Below are 27,705 nucleotides of genomic sequence, written 5' to 3'. Positions count from 1 at the left end.
ACTCAATCTAATGGTCTGAAGGATCTCCTCATTCTTAAATGAGGGATTCTTTGACAAGTTAATATAGCTTCTCCCACTTTCTCAGTTTCCCTAGAGTACATGGCCAAATCACCCATCCACTACTGTCGATCTTTTGATGATGACCTTGGCACCTGAGTTTGTTTGATATTTCCTTTATCTTCCCAGTTTCCTGGCACTGTTTGGTGCCATAGTATCTCCTTCCCTTCACTTCCTGTACATAATGATAACTTCTCTGCATCTCTTGACATTTCATCGTGGCAGGCTGCCCATAAAATCAACCAGTGCCTCCTTCTGTCTGAACTCAGGTTAAATTAATCATCTGACTTCCACATCAGTCTGTTGCTATGGGGTTGACTGATGTCACACTGTCTGTATTATGATCACCATGATATCTAACAGGCAAAAAGGGGTTGGTTGCTAGTAGAAACCCTTGGGTGAAACTCACCCGGCTTTAGTAACCAACCCAACTGCATAGACTTTAGACAACCATGTAAAGGGGTAAGTGAATTAATCATCCAGTTGGATTCCATTTGAATATTTTTCTTCCATATGTGTGTTCCCTCTAGGCAATTGTCTAGTGTCACTTGAAATTGATGAGGGTTCTTTTGGAGGTTATTTTGGGGAAGTTGGTGAAACAACAGACAGCTGTTCTTGGGAACAAGTGTCACAGGATCTGCCTAAGCTAGCTTCTAGTAAAAAAAAAAAAAAAAAAGTCTGGGGCGCATTGTCCTTTTCCTTTCTATATTAGGTTGTTTACTGGTAGCCAAAATTTTTAATTCAGCTTCCCCAACACATAGAAAAGAAAACTCCCATTTACGAAGCACCTACTGTGGTGCCAGAATGTGACTCTGGTCAAAAGTATAGTTTTAAAGTGGAAAACTGGAAAACTAGGCATTCTCAGACAACCCTGATGTACATGACAATTCACAGCTTCTTCTAGCTTGTATACAATGTTCTTCCTAATTGGACATTGATTGATCACCAATAAAGGCAAAGTCATTACTTAAAATTGGTCCAGATCCTCTTGTGCTGAGTAATTGTCTTGAGTCATTTTCACTGCAGTATTAAAAAGCATAGAAACATGATAGAAGTGAGGTACAATAAACAAGCTCCTAAATTATAAATCTCTGTTAAAAGGTTTGACAGACGTATCTGTTTCAGGATTTTGTTAAGTAGGTGGAGGGGTCCTTCGGGCGGGGGGTGGGGGGGTGGGGGGGGTGGGAATGAAGGGATCAAGTGAATAAACGTGATTGAACTTGAGGCTAGTGTAGGTCTGGAAAGCCAATCAAGACTTGGGTAAACCTATATAAATCAATTTATGTGCCAGAGAATGAATAGCTGACTTTTTCCAAATGCCAATTCAGCAATTACCAAGTCTGTTGGCGGTTAATTAAAAACTACCATCTCGTTACGTTCAGAGTTAAATTACAAGTGTGAAAACTACTACTGTTAGCAGGAACTGAATGCTCTGGACTCTCTGTACTCTCATCAAAAGGAGGGCAGGGATAAATAACTTTTATTTAACTCACTAAAAAAATCTCTCTCAGCTCTTTCGGATTTAATTAACTTCTTGTCTTCTCAGAGCGTGAGTCTTACTCAGAGTTCCTAACTAGGAATGGAAACATTTGTTCGTCTGCTCATTTTGTGCAGAAGACTTCTCTCACATGAGTTGAGTAGCAAAGTTAGAAATGATTGAACCCCAAAGGCATTGGGGAAAGTGACACCTACCCAAAGCTTCGCATCGAGGCAATTGAACCCAAGAGAGATTTATGGCGGAAAACGGTGATTTTTGCTTTCTTGCCTCTGTGCCTCCAAGCCTGGAGACGTTGGGTTGAAGCGCTTTTGTGGACTTTCGGTAAAGTTTTCGTGCTTATTTGGAAGTTGTCTTCATGAATTTAATGTTTTCCTCTTTCAAAGATTCCACTGTCTGAGAGACCAAACATCTATCACCATGGTGGATGTGAAGTGTCTGAGTGACTATGAGTTACAGAATGAACTTAATAAGCTTGGATATTCACCTGGCCCGATATTACGTACGTACGCAGCAAATATTAGAGACTAGTCGTTTATCACTTACAAACTACCTCCAGAGATTTAAAATCATTTACAATGGAAGGAACATATGCAATAAAAGCCCTCAAAATGGAAATACAAAACAAATTTTTATAACAAAAAACCATAAACAGGGAAGAGGTGATAAATACGTCCCAATGCTACGTATGGATTACTAAATAGGGAGGCAGAGAAAAAGGATTGTTTTTTTCCAACAAGGAAAAACAAGTTACTCTTGATGATATCACCCTGTTGGGTGGGGTTTTGTTTGTTTGTTTGTTTCATTTCTAGTATGTGTGCCATGTTAGCTTTTTGTGTATTTATTGTTCGTATTCCCCATAGATAGGATGTACGGTTTTGTCAGTCTTACTTTCGGATGTGTCCAATGCCTGCCTCCGTGGCTAATCCACAGAGGCCCCACCTTAAGTGTTTGTGGAAGGAAAGGAGAGCAGCTGTGGGGTCCACCCGATTGTAAAAGCCATGATTCACCAACAACGTAAGGTACAAGAATAAGCGCCTTCTCTGTGAAAGACCTTGAACGCAGTGAGATCGTATACACAAACAGGACAACTGACTGTGTTCTCTGCATTCTTCTTCAGCTTCCACCAGAAAAGCGTATGAAAAAAAGTTGGTGCAACTCTTGGTCTCACCTCCCAGTGCATCACCTGTGATGAATGGACCCAGAGAGCTGGACAGAGCTCAGGATGATGACGCTAAAGGTACCGTCGGAAGCTGCGCTGTTAGAGAGCGACTGTGTACTTATTCGAACCTTGTCTGGTATGATCTATGCGGCAGGGTGGCCTGCGAAATATCCATATGGCCCGTTTTCACACGGAGCCTGGAGACTAGGCCCCTGGGCTGCCAAAGGAACCCAATACTCCATTGTCCATGCCGGTGACCCCACTGGAGGAAAGCCGGAGGGGAGGCACTGTCCTCTTATTAACCAGAACCAAATCTGGGTTTGATTTCTAAAACCAGAAGTTCCTACAGGTAGTTTTCCCGTCTCCTTTGAGGTCTCAACCTCTGCTTTGCCTCAATCAATACATTTGGCAATGATTTTGTTCGCATTAAATGATTTCAAGTGCATTCAGAAAGATGAAGCCAACTGTACCTTCCTGAATTCCTATGCCTACTGCCTTCCCGACTTTGTAGGCGCTGACCACAGCTGGTCTCTTCCGGGCCCCAGGGGAGGTGGAGAGCTGTGGTCTCTGGGATCCCGGGGCTCCCATTCCAGTGGCCCCTGCCCCATGTGCAGCATTCTTCTGTAGGGGCGTCTGGCTTGAAATCGTAGGGGGTGGGCTTGAAGACTCCTACGATCAACTCCAAGGCTGTTTCATTCGATAAAGAGTTATTAGGAGTCCTCTATGAGCCACAGTCAAATAATAGAACTACCATGTACTGAAGGCCACCAATGCATCTCTGTTCTAATGCGCAATATCTCATTCAACCCCCACGCTTCTAGCTGAAGTCCAGAGAGGCCAAGTGACCGGCCCAACATCAAATAGCTAGGAGGCAGCCCCAGAGTGGGCCATGAAGAGCAAGGTCCGTTGTCTCTGTCGCCACTACACGTCCAGATCCTGGAAGTACTAGGTGCTTAGTACTACTAGTACTAAGCACATAGCATGAATTCAGGAAATGTTTGTTGAAAGAGGGTGACAGAACCGACGTTTGAATCCAGGTCTGGTTCTCATCGTCGGGCTCCTTCTACCACGTGCCTTACACTCTCTCCACAATTTCTTTTCAACGTTTTTTTATTTTTGGGACAGAGAGAGACGGAGCATGAACGGGGGAGGGGCAGAGAGAGAGGGAGACACAGAATCGGAAACAGGCTCCAGGCTCTGAGCCATCAGCCCAGAGCCTGACGCGGGGCTCGAACTCACGGACCGCGAGATCGTGACCTGGCTGAAGTCGGACACTTAACCGACTGCGCCACCCAGGCGCCCCGTCTCTCTCCACAATTTCTACCGTGAGGATGAGCACATTGTGTTTTTGACCACGTTTGATCTACAAAAAAAAAGGCAATTTCAAACAGTTCAAATGGAATAGTTTAACAAATAAGATAAGTGCCTGGGCCTTCTGAAAAATCCCCTGTGATGCCTGGTACTGGAAGAGGTGCAGGTTCTAAAGGTTTTCCCTAAGTCCGGCATGGCTGGCCTCATCTGAAAGAGCAGCAGGGCTTGGAGACGGACCCCACCGACCCCAGAGTGGGACAGTTAGCACCAGGGTGCCGCAGGGCAAGTGGCTACCCCAGACCCTTTCTGGATGTGCAATGTGTCCTGAGTCCTATCCCGGACCTGGGACTGCTTGTGTTTCCTGCCCTCGACAGGAGCCGGAGGGACTCCATCAGCCCTTTGATGAAATGCAGTGCCAGCGTGCAAGATTCCAGAAAGGAAGGCTTGTGTACTCACAGCTCACAGCCGCCCAGTGCTGCAGGTCAAAGCTGCACGGCCAAGCTGTTGTGGCCTCAGGCCAAGCTCTCCTGGTTCCCGGCACGCAGCCCTCCGTGGAGGGGCATTTACGCCCAGGCGAGGAGAAAACGGGCCCTTCGGTTTGTAAGCTTTGCCATTGCTTCGTAGACTGTGTCCACCTGCTGTTAGCTGGCTGCAGGCGATCCGGTCAGAGGTGGGAGCTCTGGTTCATTCCTACCCTTGTAATGCAATTCTGTTGTGTCAGTGGATGGTGATTAGGTCAAGTACGAAATGACTGCTTCTCCGGGTCAGGTCTGAATCAGACATTTGAATTCCCTCACTGGAGGAGCCTCGTAGACCCTGGTGCCATTCAAATGAAGGGGGTGATGCAGATCTGCTAAGTTCCCGGGGAGATTCCGTCTTGGGCATTTCACAGAAACACCTAACCCCGGGGCAGGGTTGCTGAGGGGAGTGTGCGGCAGGGGGCAGTGACGACCTGAGGCTAGGCATTAGGTTATCCAAACAACCTGGCTAGGTTTGATTTTCCTCGTTGCCCCTCATTGTTTTGGCCCCCAGTGGGCATAGCTTTAACGACTGCACCTCTTTTCAAGCTTCCCAAATATTTTTGAGTTGGAGAGCTCATTTAAAATCCCCTCCAACGGTTCTGCTGAACGTGCAGTGGCACACGATCGCTCCAGGTTTATCAAAATGCTTCTCCACGGGCTGAAGCCAAGGGTTGATGAACAACCAACCACCTTTCCTTCCCCTGGCAGTTTCCCTGATTTTGAAGCCTTTTAGCCAAGATTTGGCCTTCCCTCCTGGGGAGGGGGGCGGGGGGCTTCTTTGGACACAGAAGGAGAAACTCCTCCTGCCCTGTCTTGATATTCAGGGATGTATGAGGCTTGCAGCTAGTTTGAAGGGGCACTGACTAGACTGAAAAGAGCCGTCCAGAGGAGCAGCCAGCTTGCACGCAGCAATGTGTTTTTCTCGGAGACATACACCTATGACAGCCTTCCTGTCAGGAGCCCCCGCGGTGTCCCCCCCCCCCCCCCGCCCGGGGGAAGGCCTCAGCGCATCGCACAAAGGCCACCGCAGAGACGCTCTTTTCCCTCAGAAGGGCAAAGTGAATTTTCTTCCCCTTGAGAGAATTCACCCCGACGATTGGTGTTTATTTCCTTTGCTCGCTCGTATGTTCTCATGGCCCTGTTTTCCTTTTGTTTCCCGTGATCCAGAGCTTAAGACCACTATCATTTTGAAAGGAAATATCCTTCTCTCATCAGAAAAACACAAGGGACCCAAAAAAGTATGTCCAATTCTAATGCATGAATACTTTTACCCATATATTAAATATAGGAACTAGCACTCTTCGCACGTATTAAGAAAGGAAATAGCAAGTTGCTACATTCTGTGACGGGTAGGATCCTCGCTTAAAGAGGCTCCTTTGAATGCAGGTTTCTGTTTTGTGAAACGACTTCCATGTTCTGGCTCAAGACCCTCTCCCCGCCCCACCCCCCCAGTAGCACGGTCCTCCAGCCCCTCCGTGAAAGCACTGCCTACCTCACAGGGTGGGTGTCAAGTGAAAGGCTGTGCAGGGAAAGCGCTAGAACGAGGCACATAATTAGTTCATATAATGAACTCCAAGATGTCAACTCCAGGGACTTAGCTCTCAGTCCTCTGACCATGGTCCCTCTGTATTTAGAGACGCCCGCCTCCTTCAATTGTAACAACACCATGCTCGCCCAGTTCTTGGTTCTGTACCTCTGTGCCCATTCTGACTCGTCTTTTGGCCTCTAAAGGAGATCGGTCTGCAGGCCCCCCTCCCCTCCTGCTCTGCATCATTTCCCTTGGCCTCCCATTCCCCTGAGGCGTAGGCCTGCCTAACCAGCCACTTCCTGGAAAGCCCCCTCCTCTTCCTTGTCCTTTCATCCCTCCCCTCTGTCCTGCATTCACGCAACAAATTTTATAATCATGAACATTTCGTGGATTACATAAGTGTATTTACATAAGTGTAAAACCTTCATGGTTTTACCACCTTCCCATCCAGGCTCAAAGCCTCAAGAGTCATCTTGGAACCCCCACTCCCCATGGCCCCTCACATGTAAACACTTGCCAATCCTATGGATTTCAGTCATGAGTTTTAAAGATCCAGCCCCCAGGGGTGCCTGGCTGGCTCAGTAGGTAGAGCGCATGCGCGTGACTCTTGATCTCAGCATCTTGAGTTCAAGCCCCACGTTGGGTGTGGAGCCTACTGGAGGGGAAAAAAAAAAAAAAAAAGGAAGAAAATCCATCCTTTCTTTCTGCTACATCCTAACTTGCACCGTATTACTTTTTTTTTTTTTAATTTTATTTCAACAATTGTAATATCCTCCTAAGTGTCCTGGGCCTCTGGTCTTTCCTGACTCTAGTTCAGATCTACAAGCAGAGACTGAATCATGCCTGGAAACAAGACGCAAACTTCCCACACACGATGAAGGTCCCATAACTTCATCTGATGCCTTATTACCACCACCCCCACCCCCCCCCTCCCGCCACCCCCGCCATTTTTGTTCTGGTTAAAATCCTGTGATGGTTTAAGGACGATCTCAAAGGCCATGCCTGGGCCTCCCCTTAAAATTGCCATTTATCCCCTTCAATAGCTGTCACAGGCTCTTGCACAAACTAGGAGCCCGAAGCTCACCTCATCAAGTCTGCCATGGCAGCTCTAGTGACAAATAGGTTAGTTTGCAAATATGGTCTAGTAATTCTTCTAAAAAAATTTTTTAATGTTTTTAGTATTTTAATTTTTGAGAGGGGGGAAGAGCATGAGCGTGGGAGGGGCAGAGAGAGAGAGAGAGAGAGAGACAGACAGAATCCGCAGCAGACTCCACGCTCTGAGCTGTCAGCACAGAGCCCGACGCGGGGCTCGAACTCAGGGACCACCGCGAGATCATGACCTGAGCCGAAGTCAGACACTCACCTGACTGAGCTACCCAGGCGCCCCTGGTCTCATATTTAAACTACTTGCTGCATTTCAACAAATGAAAAGGAAGCCCCCAAGTAAATATTCTGGTAGTATGCCATAAGCTTTAGCTTCCCATTTGAACATAACTCAAATTTGATGAAGTAATTCTGATATCTTATCAGGTTTTCTAAAAGAATTTTTAAGATCTTCCAAATGGTTCATCAAAGGAATCTTTTCCATTCAGAAAACCTCATTTCCACACACACACACACACACACACACACACACACACACCCTTTGTAATAGTTCCGGCAAAGACATGGAGGGGGGAAAAACAACCAGAGTATTTAAAATGCATCGGATGGGACCAATGCCCTTCAGTCCTTGCTTTACATAAACCTGAAATAAAACCACATCAATATTTTGAATTGGCAATAGAATTAAGCAGAAAGTCTGTGATGGCATGAAACGTTTTGACCCTGGAGGATTTATATTAGCCACTTGGATTCTCAGAAGGGCCTCAAGACATCTGTTCAACTTTAAATTCTAAAGTAAATGTAAATAAGCATTTAAATTTCCACATAAAAGGTGGTAAAAGTGTGTTTATTGAGATACTTGTCTAACACCATAGGCTTTAACTACTTAAGAGCAGTGGTCTGTGCCTAACAGTCTTCTAAGTACCTGGAAAGGTAGTATTTCCGCATTTCTTTGAAACACAAATGAACACCTATTTTCCTCTCCCATCCTAGGCTTCCAGTGGCATACAAACCACTTTGAGATTTGGATTATGTCAACTTCTGGAAGCTTTGTGATACTGTATGTGTGTCTTGTATCAAATCATGTATGCAGCCCCACTGCTCTGGTGGTTAAGACCACTCAGAAAGTCAGGCCAATATTTCAAAAAAAATTTTTTAATAAATAGTTCTGAGACAGAGCGTGCAAGCCGGGGAGGAGCAGAGAGAGAGGGAGACACAGAATCCGAAGCAGGCTCCAGGCTCCGAGCTGTCAGCACAGAGCCCGATGGGGGGCTCGAACTCACGGACTGTGAGGTCATGACCTGAGCCCAAGTCGGACGCTCAACCTACTGAGCCACCCAGGCACCCCAGGCCAATAATTTTTCCTAATTAAAAAAAATTTTTTAATGTTTGTTTTTGAGAGAGAGAGAGAGAGAGAGAGAGAGCGTGCATTAGTGGGGGAGGGGCAGAGAGAGAGAGGGAGAGACACAGAATCTGAAGCAGGCTCCAGGCTCCAAGCTGTCAGCACAGAGTCCTACACAGGGCTCAAACTCAGGGACTGTGAGATCATGACCTGAGCCCAAGTGGGACACTCACCTGACTGAGCCACCCAGGCGCCCCAGGGCAATATATGTTTTTTTAACTGGGGACTTTTTTTGTCCCATGGACTCCAGGCACACCTTCCAGTGCTTCCCGTGGTAGAGTAGTCAATAGAGCCCGTGTGTGTAACACAGGCTCTAAGTCCCTTCTACTAAAGAGGGGAAAATGGGATTTGCGGTGTTAGGGAGGCAGAATAATCTACAATGTCACGTTGCATGAAGTGGCCTTTGAGTAAGGTGACCATGTCATTTACATCCCCAACAAGATGCTCTTGAGAATGAAAGGGGACGCTTCCAGAAGGGACTTGGGAATACCAGGAGTCAAGCAGGACTGTCCTGGCGAACCAGGGCATATGGACGCCCTGGCTCAGGCACGTTTCCTTGGGTGAAGGTGTTGGCATGCGCAGACTAACTCGAGGACTGGATACCCAGAGGGCAGCTGACCCCGGGAGGTAGGCTTCCAGAGCTCCTGGCCCCTTTGGGCATCTCCTTGTTCCCTCCCAGACACAACATGCTCTTTCCTGCCGGAACCCCAGTTCACTCAGTCCTCCCAGCCTGGAAGATTCTCTTCTCTCTTGTCACCTAGCCTACACATTCCACTAGGAGCTTCTAAAAATGTGTTCCCTCGGTCTGCACCTCGCAGGCGGCCTTTTCAGTCAGCCCCAACTCCCACCCTCCTCCTAAGAGCTTTTGCTTCGCGTGTAAAACGCTGAGGGTGAAAACGTATGTCTTTGAATCCTCTGCATTGCATTCAATGGCAGGCATACGGGGGGAGGGAGAGGGAGTTACCCAGTCTTTGTTGGCTGAGGCGAAGGGAGCCTTTGTTGTGCACCGATGTTGGTGATCTCCCTCTCTCTGACCTCCTATTCTGTACCACCTCCTTTGTATCTTAGACATACCTTAATGTATTCTCCTGAGAGACAACGCTTAGCTCACAGTGAATTGATGACCACCCAGGGAATGGTCGCAAGAGAACTTCCACCCCTGAGTCTCAGCCTGTGAGTTAACAACTATTTATCTATACTGGGCGTTGTGCTAGACCTTTCTGAGGAAGAGAAGAGGTGTAACAGGAGCCACAGTCCCCGTCCCCAAGAAACTTAAAAATGAGCTCGGGAGACAAAAAGTATGTGTATCCAAAATACGGACGCCAGAGCCAGACGGCCTGGGTTCAAATCCCAGCTCTGCCACCCAGTTGGACAAGACACTTGACCTGTCAGTTTCCTCACCTACACATCAGGATAATTAATAACGGACTCAACTTCGCAGGGCGTGGCGAGGATTAAGTTACAAAATATAAAACAGAGTACTGACGGCATGCGAGAGGAGCTATGTAAGTACAATAAGAACTACTCTCATCAATACTATTTTTGAATGTTTATTTATTTATTTTGAGAGAGAGGGTGCAAGGAGGGGAGGAGCAGAGAGAGAGGGAGACAGAGACTCCCAAGCAGGCTCCAGGCTCCGGGCTGTCAGCACAGAGCCGCCGCGGGGCTCGAACTCACAAACTGCGAGATCATGACCTGAGCCGAAGTCGGACACTCAACCGACTGAGCCATGCAGGCTCTCTTATCAATACTATGTACAAAGCATGATATTTAATTATCCACAAAACAAAGCAAAATACCTAATGAGAAATAATATAATGGCAAGCGAGTCCTCAGTATTGAACTCCTAAGTGCTGCAGAATGATATATCGGAGTGCCTGCGGATATGTTCACATAATTAAATATACAGATAGAATTAAAGACTGCTCTCAGACCAACCTTAAAAAAAAAAACAAAAAACGTCATATGTGCCCTCCTAGGCCGCTTCTTCACCTTATGATAATCCTTCCCCTGCCTTTTGAAACATTGAAAAATAATTTATTTTGAAATAACTTCAAACGTAGGGACAGTGGCGAGATTAATACAAGGTATAAAGAACTCCCATATTGCCTTCACCCAGATTGTCCAGGGTGTTAGCTTTACCACACTTGCTCTCTGTGTGCGCACGCGCGCGCCCTGCCATCGCGTCCTTGAACCGGTTGAGAGCAAACTGGAGACAGGAAGTCCCTCCCCTAGCTCCCCGCCATGTCTCCGCCCACCCCCAAAGGACGCATGCCTACGTAACCACCACGTGATGCTCCATATAAGGACGTTCACATTGATTCCATGCTACTGTCTAATCTTCAGACCCCATTCAAATTTCACCAATTGTCCCGAAACCGCCCGTTTGCTTTCCGATCCATGAGCAATCCAAAAATGCACATGGCTTCTCTGCAGCCTCCTTCCGTCTGGATGAGCCGTGCCTCAGTCTTTCCCTGTCACTCATGCCCTTGACTATTTTTAAAAAGTACAGGCCTTTCATTCTGTAGGGTGATTTTTCTGCCTGATTTTTCCTTTTGACTATTCATAGAGGCCTCGCTTTCTGGGCAGAAATTCCTCAGACATGATGCTGTGCTGTTCTCGGAGCATCACTCCGGGGAACATGTCACCCTGTTCCCCAGTGATGAGGGTAACCTTAATCACCTGGAAAAGTTGGTGTTTGTCAGGTTTCTCCAAAAGACCATCATTTTCCCTTTGTAATGGAACCGTATTTTGTGGGGAAATATTCTGAAATGACGCCAACATAACGTTCCTCATCAAATCTCATCCGTAGCCCTAGCACCCATGATGACTGCCTGATTCAACTTCCATTACGACGATGGCCCATTAAAATTTTTTATTTCTAGGGGTGCCTGGCTGGCTCACTTGGTAGGTCATGGGACTCTTGATCTCGGGGTCATGAGTTCAAGCCCCATATTGGGCAGAGAAATTACTTTAAAAAATTAAAAAGAAAAAGAAAAAGATTTTCTATTCCTTTGTTTTAATGTATATTTATTCTGGAAGAGAAAGAGAGACACACAGAGAGAGAGAGAGAGAGAGAATGACCAGGGGGAGAGGCAGAGAGAGAGAGAAGAGAAAGAAATCCCAAGCAGGTTCCCCACTGTCAGCCCAGAGCTCAACGTGGGGCACGATCTCATGAACCGTGACATCATGACTGAGCCGAAATCAAGAGTCGAGTCGGATGCTTAACTGACTGAGCCCCCCAGGTGCCCCAAAGATTTTCTATTTCTATCCTTCCTTCTATACTTATTAGTTGACATTCTACTGTAAGGAAGATCTCCCCTTCTCATTTATCCATTCATTCATATATATTAGTATGGACTCATTGATTCCTTTTGATTCAGTAGGTTGTATTCATTGATATCATTTTAATGCTCAAGTTGTTCCAGATTTGGCTAGTGGGAGCCCCTTCAAAATGGATACTGTGCCCTTTTAACATGTCCTCATTATTCCTTGAGGGTTTTCTTAATCTCTGGCACAAGATGTTTCAGACCCTTCTTGCGCTTTTTCTGCCCAAGGAGCCTTGGTTCCTTTTACTGCAGGATGGTATTTGGAAACCAAAATCTAGGACTTTAGGGAGCTCATTGCTACTGGGGAGTCATTGCTTCCAGGCCCTCTCAGTGAATAGAGCTAAAAAATAAATGTATATATATGTACACATACACATACACATCTAAAACTATTTTCATCTCTCTCTCTCTCTGTATGTATATATATATATGTATATATATGCATATATATACACACATATACACATATATGTATATACGTATATATACACATATATATATGTATATATGTATACACATATACGTGTATATGTGTGTGCGTATATATATATATATATATATATATATATATATATATATAAAATTAAAAAGCCATGAGTTCATGTTGATCTCCAGTTCCAATCCAACATTTTAGTGTTCCTTATAACCTTTCCCCTTCCTATGACAGTGAGACACCTGGCTTTCATTATCCTCAATATATCTACATTAAAAAAATGTATTTTAGAGAGAGAGAGGGAGAACACACCAGTGCAGGAGAGGGGCAGAGAGAGAGAGAGAGAGAGAGAGAGAGAGAGAATCTCAAGCAGGCTCCATGCTCAGCATGGAGCTCAACTCACGACTTGATCCCATGACCCTGGGATAGTGACCTGAGCTGAAATCAAGAGTTGGATGCTCAACCAACTGAGCCATCCAGGCGCCCCTAAATTTTTTTTAAGTAGGCTTCCTGCCCAGCACAGAGCCCCATGTGGAGCTTGAACTCATGACCCCGAGATCATGACCTGAGCTGAGATCAAGAGTCGGGCACTTAACTGACTGTGCCTCCCAGGCGCCCCTATATCTACATTTTTGCTCAATTTTTAAAATTTTTCTCAGTGTGACCAAATCTCCCGTCATAACAGCCGCCACCAGTTCTGCATAACCCCCATCACCACTTCCTTGCCCACTAGACATGCCAGCCATGTCTCTCTTCCCTGGTCACAAGGCACAGGTCACACTAATGCCTCCATGCTGTCCCCTCTCCTGCCCCTCCCATTCTTCAACCACCGAGCACCTCAGTACCTCCCCTCTACATGCACAGCCCCCTGACCTCCATTTCTTTGGCCTCTGGACATGCTGACAGTCTGTGTCTATGTCCCCTTTGCCTTACCACCAGTGCAGAACACAGTGCAGAGGGGAAGAGAGGTAAGGAAAGCTTCAGGTCTCCTTTTGCTTCCTGTTCTGAGGTCTGTTTCCATATCTTTGTGCCAAGACTTCAATAGGATTTTTACTCTCTGTGTCTCCATTGCTATTATTGCTGATAAGATACTTTGTAAGCCTATAATTAGCCTGTGTATCGCCTACCCCAAATGCTGCAATCAGAAGGCCCAGTGTGCCAAGGGAATATGTATTAAAGGGAATATATATTAAGCGTGCAGTTGAGTTGCAGGTAAAGTTTTTAGGAGAGCTGACATTAAACATCGCTATAATAATTTCTTAGTTAATTGAAAAACATCCCTATTCCCACTAGTAGTTGTATATTCTAGTTGGGTCAAAGTGAAGAGTAAATTACACATTCTATAACTACTTAATAAGCCCTTTGTTCTTACCTGTAACATGTGCTAATGGGAATAAATGCTGTCTTTACAAGGAATGTAATTTAACATTCTCCCTATAAAAATGCTGACCTCCTAGTAGATATGCTTAACTATGCTTAATGATCAATGTGTCTTTATCTTATTGATTATATGCTGATTCTTTCTGTGTACCGGAACCCAGTTTTTGAGGCATAAGAGCCCCAGGAAGAGATAGTGAAACCAAACTCTAGTTACAGTGCTTCTAGTGTGATAACAAAGGTAATTTATTTTCATAAAACTGAATTATGAGCAGTAGTGTTCCCTTTCTAAAGAAAATATGAATTTACTTAGAAAGTTCAGCTTTTCTTTTTCATTTCAGAATATAGCCTTACTGGGGCGCCTGGGTGGCGCAGTCGGTTAAGCGTCCGACTTCAGCCAGGTCACGATCTCGCGGTCCGTGAGTTCGAGCCCCACGTCAGGCTCTGGGCTGATGGCTCAGAGCCTGGAGCCTGTTTCCGATTCTGTGTCTCCCTCTCTCTCTGACCCTCCCCCGTTCATGCTCTGTCTCTCTCTGTCCCAAAAATAAAATTTAAAAAAAAAAAAAAAAAAAAAAAAAGATGGTCAGAATATAGCCTTACTGACTTGAGCTAATTTATAATTTGCTTTTGGGGTATAGCTATTTTAGGGAGAGGGGTTTCCTGTTGTACCTCCCGTACGAGAACCCCAGATTATTTTAATCCCCTGGAACTTGTTAAGGTTTTGTAAGCACCAGGCACTATTTATCACTGTTCATGAGCCCAGGCATGATTTATTATAATTATTGATCATGGGATTTCCTATCTTGAAAGGCTTCTTGAAGGAGGCTACATGGCTCATCTTACAGATGAGGAAACAAGGCAGAGAGTGGATATGACTTGCCCAAGACCACAGAGACCACACGGAGAGGTAGCAGAAAAACTGGAAAAGAATTCCAGCCTCCTAATTTCTATTCTGTTGCCCTTTCTGTTGTATCAGGCTGCCAAAGGGGAGGAAAACCAACCAGGCACCTGAGTAGTGAAACAGCTCCCCCCAGTGTCTCTTCTCGCAGTGTCGCAGAAGGACTCCTGGACATCTGTTCACCCGTGGAAACAGAGGCTTACTTTCCGATGATTGCTTTGTAATGAGAGTCCCTATGAGGCATTTTTTGGTGACACTTTCATTCACACGTAAAAGCTGTGGTGCAGAAATCAGCACAGTTCAAATGGGTTGACACATATGCAGACGGATTTGCCCAAGTGGACAGAAAAAAACCCTCAAACCTGAAAATATTTTTGACATTTTATCCTAATATGTCTTATGCATCTAAAAGGGTAAAAAAGAATTACATAATGAGCAGTTAGATTCCCACTCCAGAGATCGAAAAAATAAGTCAATTCTGTTGAAGACTCCAAGACTCCAATATAGCCCTCCTTCCTCCCTTGCCCCCAAGGTAACCACTACCCTGAATTCTCTACTTTTCTTTCTTTTCCTTTTCTTTATAGTATCCACAAACTTTAGTGTCTCCTGATTTTACATTTTATTTAAATGATATCATCACGTAAGTATTTCTGAATAACTTCCCTTTGTCATTCAGCATTATGTCCTGGGCTTCTTGCAATATTTGTAGCCCTAGTTCATTCATTTTCACTGTTGTGTAGTTATTATAAATATATATCGATCCACTCCTTATTTATTGGACATTTGGATTGTTTCCAAGCTTTTCTGATACGAGCTGCTGCAAACATTGTGATACAGGATCCATTGTGTACACGTGCAAGAATTTTTTTCTAATTGCATGAATACACCTAGGAATGGAATTGCTACAATAGTCCAGCACACAGACCTCTTTAACTTTAGAGATCATGTGAAATCACTCTACAAAGGGACTGCACCAGCTTACATTCCTACCAACAACATATTAAGAGATCCGTCGTTTTCAGTCTTCTTTAAAATTTAGTACTGCCGGATGTAATGTTTGTCAAAGTGGTGGGTGTAAGATTGTATTTCACTAAAACTACAATTTGCTTATTGTTGTTAATAAGGTTGACCATCTTCCCACACGTTTGTTGCTCATTTGTGTTTTCTGATCTGTGAAATGCCTGTTCGTGTCTTTTGCCCATTTTTCTATTAGGTTATCTTTTTCTTGTTAATTTACAGGATCTCTTTATATATTTTGGATACTAATCCTTTGTCAGTCATAATTATAGCACACATCTTCTAGTAATCTGGGCTTATCTTTTGTTTTTACAGCAGTTTGGAGTTCACAGCAAAATTGAGAGGAAAGTGCAGAGATTTCTCATCTACTCCCTGACCCCACACATGCATAGCTTCCCCCATTATAAACATCCTCCACCAGTGGGCTTATCTTTTCACTCTCTCCTTGGTGTCTTTTAAAAAAAGTAACAAAAAAGATAGTTTCAAACTTACAGGAAGTACAGAAAGTTTCTTTCTTTTTTTTTTTTTAAGGTTTATTTATTTATTTTGAGAGAGAGAGCACACATGCACACTTAAGCAGGGGAGGGGCAGAGAGAGAAGCAGAGAGAATCCCAAGCAGGTTCCATGCTGTCAACGCAGAGCCCAATGGGGGCTTGATCCCACAAACTGTGAGATCATGACTTGAGCTAAGATCAACAGTTGGATGCTCAACTGACTGAGCCACCCAAGGATCCCAAGAAAGTTTTAACAAATAATTCTTTTTTAAAATGGATTAATTTATTTTTATTTTACAGAGAGAGCACGCTCACAGGGGAGAGGGGCAAAGAGAGAGAGAGAGAGAGAGAGAGAGAGAGAGAGAGAATCCCAAGCAGGGTCCATGCTCAGCACAGAGCCCAACTCGGGGCTCGATTTCACAACCCTGAGATCATGACCTGAGTCAGACACTCAACCCACTAAGCCACTCAGGTGTCTCTTCCTAACAAAGAGTTTTATATGGCCTTCACCCAGATTTACCAATTTTTAACATTTTACCATTTTTTTTTTATAATTTTATCTATCTTTTTCTTGGACTAAATTGTACACATCATGATCTTTTACTCCCTCCCCAAAACCTCATTATGTATGTCCTTAGACTAAAGGATAAGGATATTCATACTACAGTGACAAGAATCATACATTTTTCTATTAGGATTAAATTCACATAAAATTTACTATTTTAAAGTGCACAATCCACTGGCCTTTAGAGCATTCATAATGCTATGAAACCACCACTATCTAGTTTCAAAACATTTCATCACCTCAAAATAACACTCAGTCCTCATTAAGCAGTAACTCCCCAACTCCTTCCTGGCAACTACTAATCTGCTTTCTGTTTCAATGGATTTACTTCTGCTAGATATTTCCTATAAATGGCACACTCAGGATGTGATATTTTGTGGCTGGCCTCTTTCATTTAGCTTAAGGTTTTCAAGGTGCATCCACATTACAGCCTGTATCTGTATTGACACTCAAGTGACTAATGTTCCATTATATGAATACACCGCTGCTTATTTATTCATTCTCCTGTTGATGGACATTTGGATTGTTTCCACCCCGTGCATATTGGGAGAAGTGATACTATAAAAATTCAAGGACAAGTCTTTGAATACTTGTTTTCGATTCCTTTAGATATACACCTAGGAGTGGAATTGCCGGGTCATCAGGTAGCTCTGTGTTTAACATTTTGAGGAATGGCTAAACCATTTTCCGCAATAGCTGGGGCACGTTGCATTCCCGCTAATGTCTGAGGGTTTCAGTAGCACCGTATCCTTGCCAACACTTGTCGTTCTACGCCACGTTGTTTTTAGAAGCCATCCTGGAGGACGTGAACTGGTACCTCAGTGTGGTTTTGATTTGCATTTTCCTAACGGCTAACGATGTGGAGCATCTTTTCATGTGCTTATTGGCCATTTTTATATCTTCTTTGGAGAAATGTCTAGTCCGGCCCGTTGTCCATTTTTTGACCGGGTTGCTTGCCTTTTTATTGTTGAGTTGTAAGCGTTCTTGTATGTTCTGAATGCCAAGCTTTTATCAGATATGAGATTTGCAAATATTTTTTCTCATTCTGTGGGTTGCCTTTTCACTTTCTTGATGATATCTCTTGGTGCACAAAGATCTTCAGAAGTTTGACTATGACGTGTATTTGGCATGGATTTTTTTTGCGTTTGTCCTGTGTGGAATTCACTCAGCTTCTTGAATCTGTACATTTGTGGCTGTTGCCAAATTTGGGATATTTTCAGCCATTATTTCTTCAAATGCCTTTTTCAGCCTGACCTCATTTGTTTTGTTTTGGTTTGGTTTGTTTGCTTGCTCTGTTTTCTCTCTGTGTTTTGTTTTGGGCGATTTATGCAGTTTTTTCTTCAAGTAGATTGATTCTTTCCTCTGTCTTCTCAATTTTTCTGTCAAGCCAAGCCTATCTAGTGAGTTTTTTTTTTTAATTTTAGCTGTTGCATTTTTTTCACTTCTAAATTTACTCTTCTCTATATATTCTACTCTTATATTCTATTCTATATGTTGGTTCTTCTCTACATATTCTACTTCTTTGTAAGTCGTTAATTTTTTGTTGTTGTTGTTTGCTACAAACCTTTTCATATTGTTCCTTGAAGCATTTTATGAAGGCTGCTTTAAAATCCTGGTCAGATAATTCCAATATTTGTGTCATCTCAGGGTTTTTTTTTTAATGTTTATTTATTTATTTTGAGAGAAGGAGAGAGAAAGAGAGAGAGGCAAAGAGAGAATCTCAAGCAGGCCCCACACTGTCAGTGCAGAGCCCAATGTGGGGATAGATCCCATGACCCTGGGGTCATGACCTGAGCTGTCATTGAGTCGGGTGCTTAACTGACTGAGCCACCCAGGCACCCTGAAAGGGGAGTTTATTACCTATTATTCCCAATTCATGCCATGCAGAGTCGCATGGGGAATTATGAAGGTCAAGCAGGGAATGAGAGTGAGGGGAAAGTATGGGCACCCAACTTTATTGTGGGTTTTGCAGGAAGAAATCGATCAGGCAAGGTAAGCATTTTAGGACTGGCTAATTTGAATGATTTCGGTGGGCTCCAGGCTACAAAGGTGGTTCCTAGTTGGCCAGTATCTGGCCCTGGACTGAACCAGAGCAAAGGAAGTATTGGCTTAGTATGTGGAGGAAAAAGGAAGTGGTTGGGATTATGGGTTTTGGGTTGGTTGGCTTGCCCAGGAAAGGCTTGCTCACATGCATTAGCAAGGCTCTGATCACCTGACGACGTTAAAGCATCATAAACCCCAGAAAACAAAAGCCATGAGAACAACACGGTCTCTATTCTGATCAATTTGTCTAGCCTGTGCTGATAGCAGAATGTTTCAATTACCTTCGCAAGCCCCCAACCTCCTTGTTGTTTTATTTCTTTTATTTCTTTTCTTTAAGTTTACTTTTTGAGAGACAGAGAGAGCTTCTGACAGAGAGGATGGGGGAGGGGCAGAAAGAGAGGGAGACAGAGAATCCCAAGCAGGCTCCGCACTGTCAGCACAGAGCCCGACGTGGGGCTCGAACTCACAAACCATGAGACCATGACATGAGCTGAAATCAAGAATCAGACGCAACCAACTGAGCCAGCCAGGCGTCCCTCTTCTTGTTGTTTTGAAACAGTGCCTTTATTTTCCTTGTCCTTTTGCCCTTCCATGTAAATTTCAGAATAAGCTTACCAAGTTCCATGAAAAATTCAGATTGGAATTTTGACTGAAATTTTTACTGGCTTTATACATTAATTTGGAAAGAACTACACTTTACTCTGTTGAGTCTTCCTGTTCACATTCTTTACATTATGCAAACTTTCTTTAATGTTCTTTGGTAAGATTTTATAATTTTCTCACTGTAGGTCATGCTTATCTTTTGTTAGCTTTCGTAGGTAGCTATATTGCCTAAACTTTTAATTTTTGTTGCTATTGGGAATAGTATCTTTGTAAAAATTATGTTTTAAATGGCCTGTTGCTAGCATATAGAAATATAATTGACTTTTGCATATTGATCTTTTAATAATGACTCATTGCAATTATAATTTTTCTGTAGATTTTTTTTTTAGCCCAGTTTGTAGACTTTTAATTTTTGTGTTTGTTTTACTACGCCGCCTAAGACCCCTTTATTACAGTGTTAAGTAAGAGTGATAATAAGAATTCTTTCTTTGGTTCTGATTTTAAAGGAAATGTTTTTAGTATTTTACCTTTGAGTGTAGGTGTTGGAAGTCATTTTTTAAAAATAACTTATTTATTTATTTTTTAATTTGCATCCAAGTTAGTTAGCATATAGTGCAATAATGATTTCAGTAGAATACGGTGATTCGTCCCCTACATTTAATACCAGTGCTCATCCCAACAAGTATCCTCCTTAATGACCCTTCCCTATTTAGCCCATCCCCCCACACACACAACACCTCCAGCGACCCTCAGTTTGTTCTCTATATTTAAGAATCTCTTATGTTTTGCCCCCTCCCTGTTCTTATATTATTTTTCCTTCCCTTCCCTTATGGTCATCTGTTTTGTATCTTAAGTTCCTCATATGAGTGAAGTCATATGATATTTGTCTTTGACTGACTAATTTCGCTTAGCATAATACCCTCTAGTTCCATTCCACATTGTTGCAAATGGCAAGATTTCATTCTTTTTGATTGCTGAGTAATACTCCATTGTGTGTGTGTGTGTGTGTGTGTGTGTGTGTATATATATACCACATCTTCTTTATCCATTCATCTGCTGATGGACATTTGGGCTCTTTCCATACTTTGGCTATTGTCGATAGTGCTGCTATAAACATGGTGGTGCATGTGTCCCTTCAAAACAGCACACCTGTATCCCGTGGATAAATACCTAGTAGTGCACTTGCTGGGTCGTAGGGTGGAAGACACTTTTTATCAAGTTAAAGAAGTTCCCGTTCTATTTCTGATTTGCTAGAAGATGCCTTTTTTAAAAAAAAATCAGGAATGGAGATGATCATAAGGTTTTTAACCCTTCTTTCGTTAACGTGCTACAGATTATTTTAGAAGGCTTTTAATTAACTCAAAATCGCGACTTAGGTTAAAGGAACACAATGTTGAAAATGAGAGCTCTATTAAATCAAGGTTGACGTATAGACAATGAAGTAAGAGTCTAAAATTATTGTAGGATCTTTTATGAACGGAATCATGTTTAGTCAACAAAGGGATTTGAGGTTAACTCAATTTTCAAGAGCTCTAAATCAAAAGGATTTTTTCTGCCCGTGAGTAGGGTCACAACTGACAGTTTGCCAAGTTGTTGATACAAATGTCTGGTTCTACAGATAGGCCATTTTAGAAAAACCGCATCCATGAAAGAGAGCCGTTGGAAAGTGTAATACATCGCAGTTAGGAGAAGATGTCACCTCCCCACCTCCAGGAGCGGCACTGCCTCCTGACTCCCCCGAGGCCGGCAGGAAGAAGTCCTGGAACAGTAAGAGAAAGGAGTGGAAAGGCACCCAGCACTCAGCCCGGCGCCCTCCTCTGCCTGCCTGTCACTGTAGGTGTCAGGCTAGCACATTTCTGGCCAGGTTCGGGTCTACCCTGGAAAATATACATCTCGCGGAAATGCAAACAAGCTTGCGTTTCCTTATGCACAAAAATGAATGGCTTCCGTCAAGGTAGATCATTTTTCAAAAACCAAATACATGTTGTGATGAGTAATGACTTAAAGAGATTGTTGATCATTGTTCTTCCGGTTCTGGATATTAGCCCCGCGTTTTGTAGTCGCTATAATACAGTATGACATAATATCTCATTCACAATCCGCTTGCAGATTCAATGGATGTAATAAGTAGGCCAGAATGAGCACAAAATTAGCCTACCAAGAAAAATCTTGCTAAAAAACCAATTTATCTACAATATTTAAGAAGCGATCAGATGGCTACAAGTGTTACTTCCATGGGAAATTAATGAATGATTTGATCACTTATTAATTAACGAAAACCTCATTTTAGACATATGTTTTTGCTCTATTTTAAAGGATGAGTTTCCCCAATAGAAATATGACAAAACCAAAACACAGGGCATCAGAGCCAGACTATCTGGGTTTAAGTATAGTTGTGCCTTTCACTAATTGTGTAACCTGGGCAAATAATTTCGCTCCATAAACCCGTGTTCTCATCTGTAAAATGGTCACTACAGAGTTGTTAGGAAGATTCCATGGACTGGGGCATGTCGAATGGCCAAGATAACAGACGAGCAGAACACGGTATTTCTGATTCTTTTCTAGTAAAACAGCATTATCTACCACTCTGGAGGACAGCAGGGTGATTCTGAGCAGGGACTCTGAGGCTACACTTACCTGGGTTGACTCCCCAGCTGTGTGACCGAGGATTTAAACCCTCCACGCCTCGGTTTTGTCACCTGCGAAATGGGCATAACGAAAACACCTTCACAGGGTGGTATTGAGACTGAAATGAGTTTGTTGAGGTAAAATGCTCAGAGCGGTGCCCGGCGCACAGAAATACTATAGAAGCGTCCGCTGGGATTATAATAAGACACTCATCGTCGATTGCATTGGCACATCTCAGAGTTGCTTACATCCTAATGACAGCTGTGATCGATAATAGGCGGATGGGTGTCACTTTCTGAATCGAATGCCAGGACTGTAGCGAAGAGGGCACGCATTCCCTCGTGGCCCTCTTCTGTGAGCGCGCCGAAAGAAGCCAGCTTTGCAGTTTCTTGCTCTGGGCGAAGGGAGAAAGGAACATTACATCCCCCATGGGGGCCACGCGCCCCCACTCAGCCATTGCTTTAATGAACACCGGTATTTTTCAGTTCCACTGTAAATGCTGTTTATAGTGAAAACCATATTTTAACGACATTAAAGGTTTTTTTTTTTTTAATGAAAAATGAATCATGCTACAGACACAAAAACTGATTTATTTCATCGCTTCCATTTTCCTCTAATGTTTGTTTCGGTGTGTGTTTACCCAGTGGCCATTGTATACATACAATTTTATACTCTGTTTGTTTCGGTGTGTGTTTACCCAGTGGCCATTGTATACATACAATTTTATACTCTGTTTATTGGGATCAATAACCTTTTCCCCTGACCTTATAATTATTATTATCGACGGCTGCACAGTCGAGAGGCCATAATTATTCCGTTTTTGAAAATCAAAATGCCCACGTGTTACATGCTGTCGGAGAACCCCACATGTGAGTGATAGTAAAGAAATGATAAAAGAAAAGGCAATCAAGACTTAAATCTCGTTATGGCAGGAGGGAAGAGGAGGGGACGAGTATTTGATTGCCTAAGAGCTGTGAAATCCTATAATTTGATTTTGCAAAAGACTTCTGCCCCAAATGTTTTCTTTAACAGATCTATTTTTACATTTAAGAGAATTAAAAAGAAGTCGCATGTGACGGGTACATAGAGGCTCATTATCCCATCGTCTCCTCTTGTATACGCTCAAAACTTTCTGTAATTAAAAAGGTTGAAAAAAAGAATGTGCTTATAAACGATTTTCCCTTCGCCCTTGGAAATAGTTTGAAGTGTCTCTTGGTGAGCAAACCGCCACTAGCCCCCGTGGCAACTTGGTGAGAATTTTCAAAGCCCCTTTTCCTCAACAGCCCCCCTCTTCCAGGCAGTTGTAGGGGTTTGCACACCTGCAGCGTCTACGCTGGGCACAGCGCTTCCTTGGATGTGACATCTCGCGCTACCCACAGCTTCCCACCATCCACAGAGGCCCCGCTTGGGTATCATTAAACCGCTGTTAAGAACATCATCTTCTAGAAGGTGAGGCAGGGAGTGGAGGCATGGGGTGCAGGCTGCGGCTGTTTCATCATCCGTGGCCTGGACTGGGAAGGGAGTGACCAGCCATAGGTGATGGTACAACAGGCCATGCCCTGCCCGCCCCACCTTGGGCTGAGACCGTCGGACCTGCCGAAGACACCCGGCCTGGACACTGCAGAAATTCGAGGATGCTGAGGCCTGAATCATAATTGGGGAATGGACAGTCAAGGAAAACCAGACATATGAGGAAAACCAGCAACACGCAATTAATAATAATTACCATGATCATAATCATCGTTGCTAACATTTATTGGATGCTTACGCCGTGCCAGGGGAGCTTTGAATCATTTTGCATATATTAAGTCACTTAATCTTTACAAGTCGATTTCACAGGGAGGAAACAAAGGCATAGAGAGCTATAGCTTTTCACTTTGTTTGGAAAAATAACCACATGAAAGAAACTTTGGGGAAAATAAAAGAAAACATGATTACCCCGACTTCTATCCCTCTCACCGAACATTATCATTTTCCGAGATCACTTTTTGTTCACAGTCAGCTTGCTTTTTGTTTATTTTATTACTATTATTTTTTTAATAAGCTCTACACTTAACGTGGGAACCCATGACCCCGAGATCGAGTCACATGCTCTCCCGGCTGAGCCAGCCAGGTGCTGCCCCACCGACCTGTGTTTTAAAATAACTTTAGTCTTTTTATAAAACTGGTGCATGCTCATAAAAAAAGCTCCAAGCAATAAAAAAAAAAAAAAAGTCCAGATAAGAACAAAATAGAGAGTTGATATTTAAGACCAGAATGCTGCTTGCATCATGCGACCCTAGTTACTGGTGTGTCTATTGTTAAAGTGTGAGTCACTCGAGCAAAATATTATGCCGTGGAACTTGGATGTTTTTGCTAACTACTGAGGAAAGGCAAACTTAAAAGTTTGTGTTCTGAGGTAATGAATACCTGAGGTACCAAAACTTCTATCAGTTCTCAGATGATACAACTTTTTCTAGAATCAAAAAAGAAAGTCCTTTGTAGAAGACATTGGACACAGTAAATTCTTGTTGATTAGAGAACAACAATAAATTCTTGTTTTCTGTTCATTAGAGACCTGAGGCTTTCACCATGAGACCAAAAGCTCTAGATAGCTGCTGCCTGGCTTATAAGCATTCTGAGGGAATAAGGTAATGCTTTTCTTAGCATATTGTTGTCTTATATATAACTCCTGGAAAAAGTTTTGTTGTTCGGATTTTTGTGAAGGGCTTGAGGCTGAAAAGAATCTGTGGAGAAAGAAGGATTATTTCATAATTTCAAGGCTAGAGGGACCTTGAAGGACCTTTCAAGGCTGAAGGGACCTTGTATACTGTCCAGTTCACCACGTATGTTTGGAGATAAGGAAAGAGGCCAGGGAGGTTGAGGAGGGTGACAAAAGTCAAACTGAACTGAGACCAGAATCCAAGTGTCTCGATTTGTAGTCTTTGGGGACATTTATTCCTCTTTGCGTCTTGAAAAAACGGAGCGAAAAAAAGAAGTAGGCAGTTGAAATAAAAGCCCCAAACGGGCCATTTTATTTGTTGGTCAGAGAGTAAAGTCTTCTGGAAAGTTCCCTAACTTCTAATAAAGTGAGGCAGATTTCCAGGATTAGACAAGTGGCTACATAAGACTCTCGCTGAAAGATTTCAGAGAGCACCATCTTGTCCTTTTAAACATGACATTAGCAGATTTCAAAAGCACATCCCATCTCGACCCTGTAAGTCCCTGAGTCAGGCCTTGGGCCAGCCCTGAAAGATGTTATGCAGGTGGGTGATAATAATAATTAATAAACGCCCTTTTGGATTTTAGCGAGCTCACATCCCTGTGATCCCTTGTTGAAATCTGCAGAGGTTTTAAATGAGTAGAGGGCTGCTCCCGAAAGCCCCACCATGGTTCTCCCTTGGGGCCCAAGGGCCAGATACTTTAAGGGGGTGCTCCAGTCCTAGCCAGCCACAACCCTAAGCCCACTAATGTTTTTGCAGGCTTACGAGAAGAGCATCAAGCACCAGATTCAAAGAATGGAGAAGCCCCCGAGAGACAGATTACTGCACAGTGGACAACATTATTGAGTTCTGGAACGTAGAAATGTTTCCGGTGGCCTTGAGGCTTGCTGTGTTTGGCATCTTCATCATTGTGTTATTTGTCTACATAACGGTGGAAAGGAAACCGTTCTTTGGTTAAGTGCTTTAGGAACAGAACAACGAGTGAGCACCTGAGTATCGGAAAGGAAAGACGTCTCCAAAGGGGGACGCCAGGCCCCATGGCCCGCTAGCCTTGCGCTATGGTGCCCTCACAGATCTGCACCCAGGCTTATCATTTCAAAGCTGAAGGGGACTTATGTACTCTCTAGTTCATCACTTATGTTTCAAGAGAAGGAAACAGGCCAGAGAGGTTGAGGGAAGTGCGAAAAGTCACAATGAACGGAGACCCGAATCCAAGGCTGGGAAGGGAGGAGGGAGAGAACCAGGCACTTGTGTGAAAAAGCGTAATGACAGGGACTTCCCCGATGATGGCCATCATTAAATGCTTCCACAGTTGGCATACTTCTAAAGAGGAAACTGTGCCTGGTGTTGTTGTTTAATGTTTTATTTATTTTTAAGACAGAGAGAGACAGAGCATGCGTGGGGAGGGGCAGAGAGAGAGGGAGACACAGAATCGGAAGCAGGCTCCAGGCTCTGAGCTGTCAGCACAGGGCCCGATGCGGGGCTCGAACTCACGGACCGCGAGATCATGACCTGATCCGAAGTTGGACGCTTAACCGACTGAGCCACCCAGGCGCCCCTGGTGTTTTTCTTTTCAGCTATGGTGATAAGCCATAGGTCCCACTTGATTCCAAAGGCCACAACAGGTAATTAACAAAAAAGGAAATGTGTCTGGTTTGGCAAACATCAAACGGTTTAGAACAAGACAGCTTTTCCGCCATTGGAACGTAGCAAGATTTGAAAAAATTAATGCCCGATGAGGGAATGTTATGATCGTGGCCTCTGGGAGAAGGGCAGGGCTGGGTAGGTACCTGGCTCTTCTGTTTATTGGCTCTGTGACCCTGGGTGAGTTAGTTGTCTGAACTTTAGTTTTCTTTTTCTTTCTTTTTCTTTCTTTCTTTCTTTCTTTCTTTCTCTCCTTCTTTCTTTCTTTCTTTCTTTCTTTCTTTTTTTAAAGACTTTCAGACTCTTTATTTATTTTTTATTTTTTTTTAACGCTCATTCTTTTTCGAGGGACAAAAGAGACAGAGCACAAGCAGGGGTGGGGCAGAGAAAGAGGGAGACACAGAATCTGAAGCAGGCTCCTGGCTTTGAGCTGTCAGCACAGAACCTGATGCGGGGCTCAAACCCACAAAGCTGTGAGCTTTAGTTTCAACTTCTGAAGATAGGGATAGAATAGACCTCTTAGGGGGATGAAGAATGTGAAGAAATAATGCATACAAAGTACTTAGTGTGGTCCACAACTGATTGGTAGTAAGCCTTCAAGAAATGCTCAAGCAATGTTCACTTTGGGACAATATTTCTACTCCCTGGAGGAGCTAATTCTAGATACAGACAAGTCTTTTCCCTCCCTGTTTAAAAGTTTTTATTTAGGGGAGCCTGGGTGGCTCCGTCAGTTAGGCATCCAGCTTCTGCTCAGGTCATGATCTCATGGTTCATGGGTTCAAGCCCCGCATCGGGCTCTGTGCTGACAGCTCAGAGCCTGGAGCCTGCTTCTGAGTCTCTGTCTCCCTCTCTCTCTGCCCCTCCCCCGCTCATGCTCTGTCTTTCCCTCTCTCTCAAAAATAAATAAACATTAGAAAAATGTTTTTAATTTAAATTCCAGTTAATATACAGTGCAATATTAGTTTCAGGAGTACAATACAGTGATTCAATATTTCCATGCAACACCCAGTCCTCATCCCAAGTGCACTCCTTAATCCCCATCACCCATTTTACCCATCTCCCCACCCATCAGTTTGATTTCTATAGTTAAGAGTGAGAAGTACTTTTTTTTTTTTAAGTGAAGTCTACATGCACTGTGGGGCTCGAACTCATGACCCCGAGATTAAGAGTCACATGCTGTACTGACTGAGCCAGCCAGGTGTCCCTAGAGAAGTCTTAAGTACAAAGAAGTTGACTGTAGCAATTTTTATGGTAACCAAAATGTAGAACCAGCCCATATATCCAACAATAGGGGAATAGTCTGATAAATTGAGGTACATCCTCTTGATAGATAATTATATAATAATTAAAAATACTAACAATGAATTTATCACAACAGAATATGCTTATTTA

General features: G+C 43.5%; 1 protein-coding gene across 2 annotated transcripts; it reads left to right on the top strand.

The window, feature by feature from the left end:
• The first annotated feature begins 195 nt into the window (after positions 1–195).
• On the top strand, positions 196–26,009 carry LEMD1 (LEM domain containing 1). Of its 2 annotated transcripts, XM_049634493.1 has the most exons (7): positions 196–519; positions 1,604–1,803; positions 1,939–2,054; positions 2,673–2,792; positions 5,714–5,784; positions 24,521–24,597; positions 25,429–26,009. In XM_049634493.1, the coding sequence occupies exons 3-7, from the start codon at positions 1,973–1,975 to the stop codon at positions 25,625–25,627; spliced, it is 549 nt and encodes a 182-aa protein (XP_049490450.1). In that variant the 5' UTR covers positions 196–519; positions 1,604–1,803; positions 1,939–1,972; the 3' UTR covers positions 25,628–26,009. The 2 variants fall into 2 exon arrangements, with proteins under 2 accessions (XP_049490450.1, XP_049490449.1); XM_049634492.1 differs by lacking the exon at positions 1,604–1,803 and having other exon boundaries at positions 197–519.
• The last annotated feature ends 1,696 nt before the right edge of the window (positions 26,010–27,705 follow it).

This window comes from Panthera uncia, chromosome F1 (assembly GCF_023721935.1).
Source record: "Panthera uncia isolate 11264 chromosome F1, Puncia_PCG_1.0, whole genome shotgun sequence".
In the NCBI taxonomy this organism is placed as follows: domain Eukaryota; kingdom Metazoa; phylum Chordata; class Mammalia; order Carnivora; family Felidae; genus Panthera; species Panthera uncia.
Note: the sequence above shows the minus strand (reverse complement) of the source record. Positions and strands in the feature narration are given on the sequence as shown.

What these genes read in the sequence shown, in the direction of transcription:
- LEMD1 (XM_049634493.1), top strand. Translation starts at nt 1,973, where the DNA reads ATGGTGGATGTGAAGTGTCTGAGTGACTATGAGTTACAGAATGAACTT. An exon ending in TTCACCTGGCCCGATATTAC is followed by an intron (nt 2,055 to 2,672) that starts GTACGTACGCAG and finishes ATTCTTCTTCAG; the next exon opens with CTTCCACCAGAAAAGCGTAT. An exon ending in AACACAAGGGACCCAAAAAA is followed by an intron (nt 5,785 to 24,520) that starts GTATGTCCAATT and finishes TCTGTTCATTAG; the next exon opens with AGACCTGAGGCTTTCACCAT.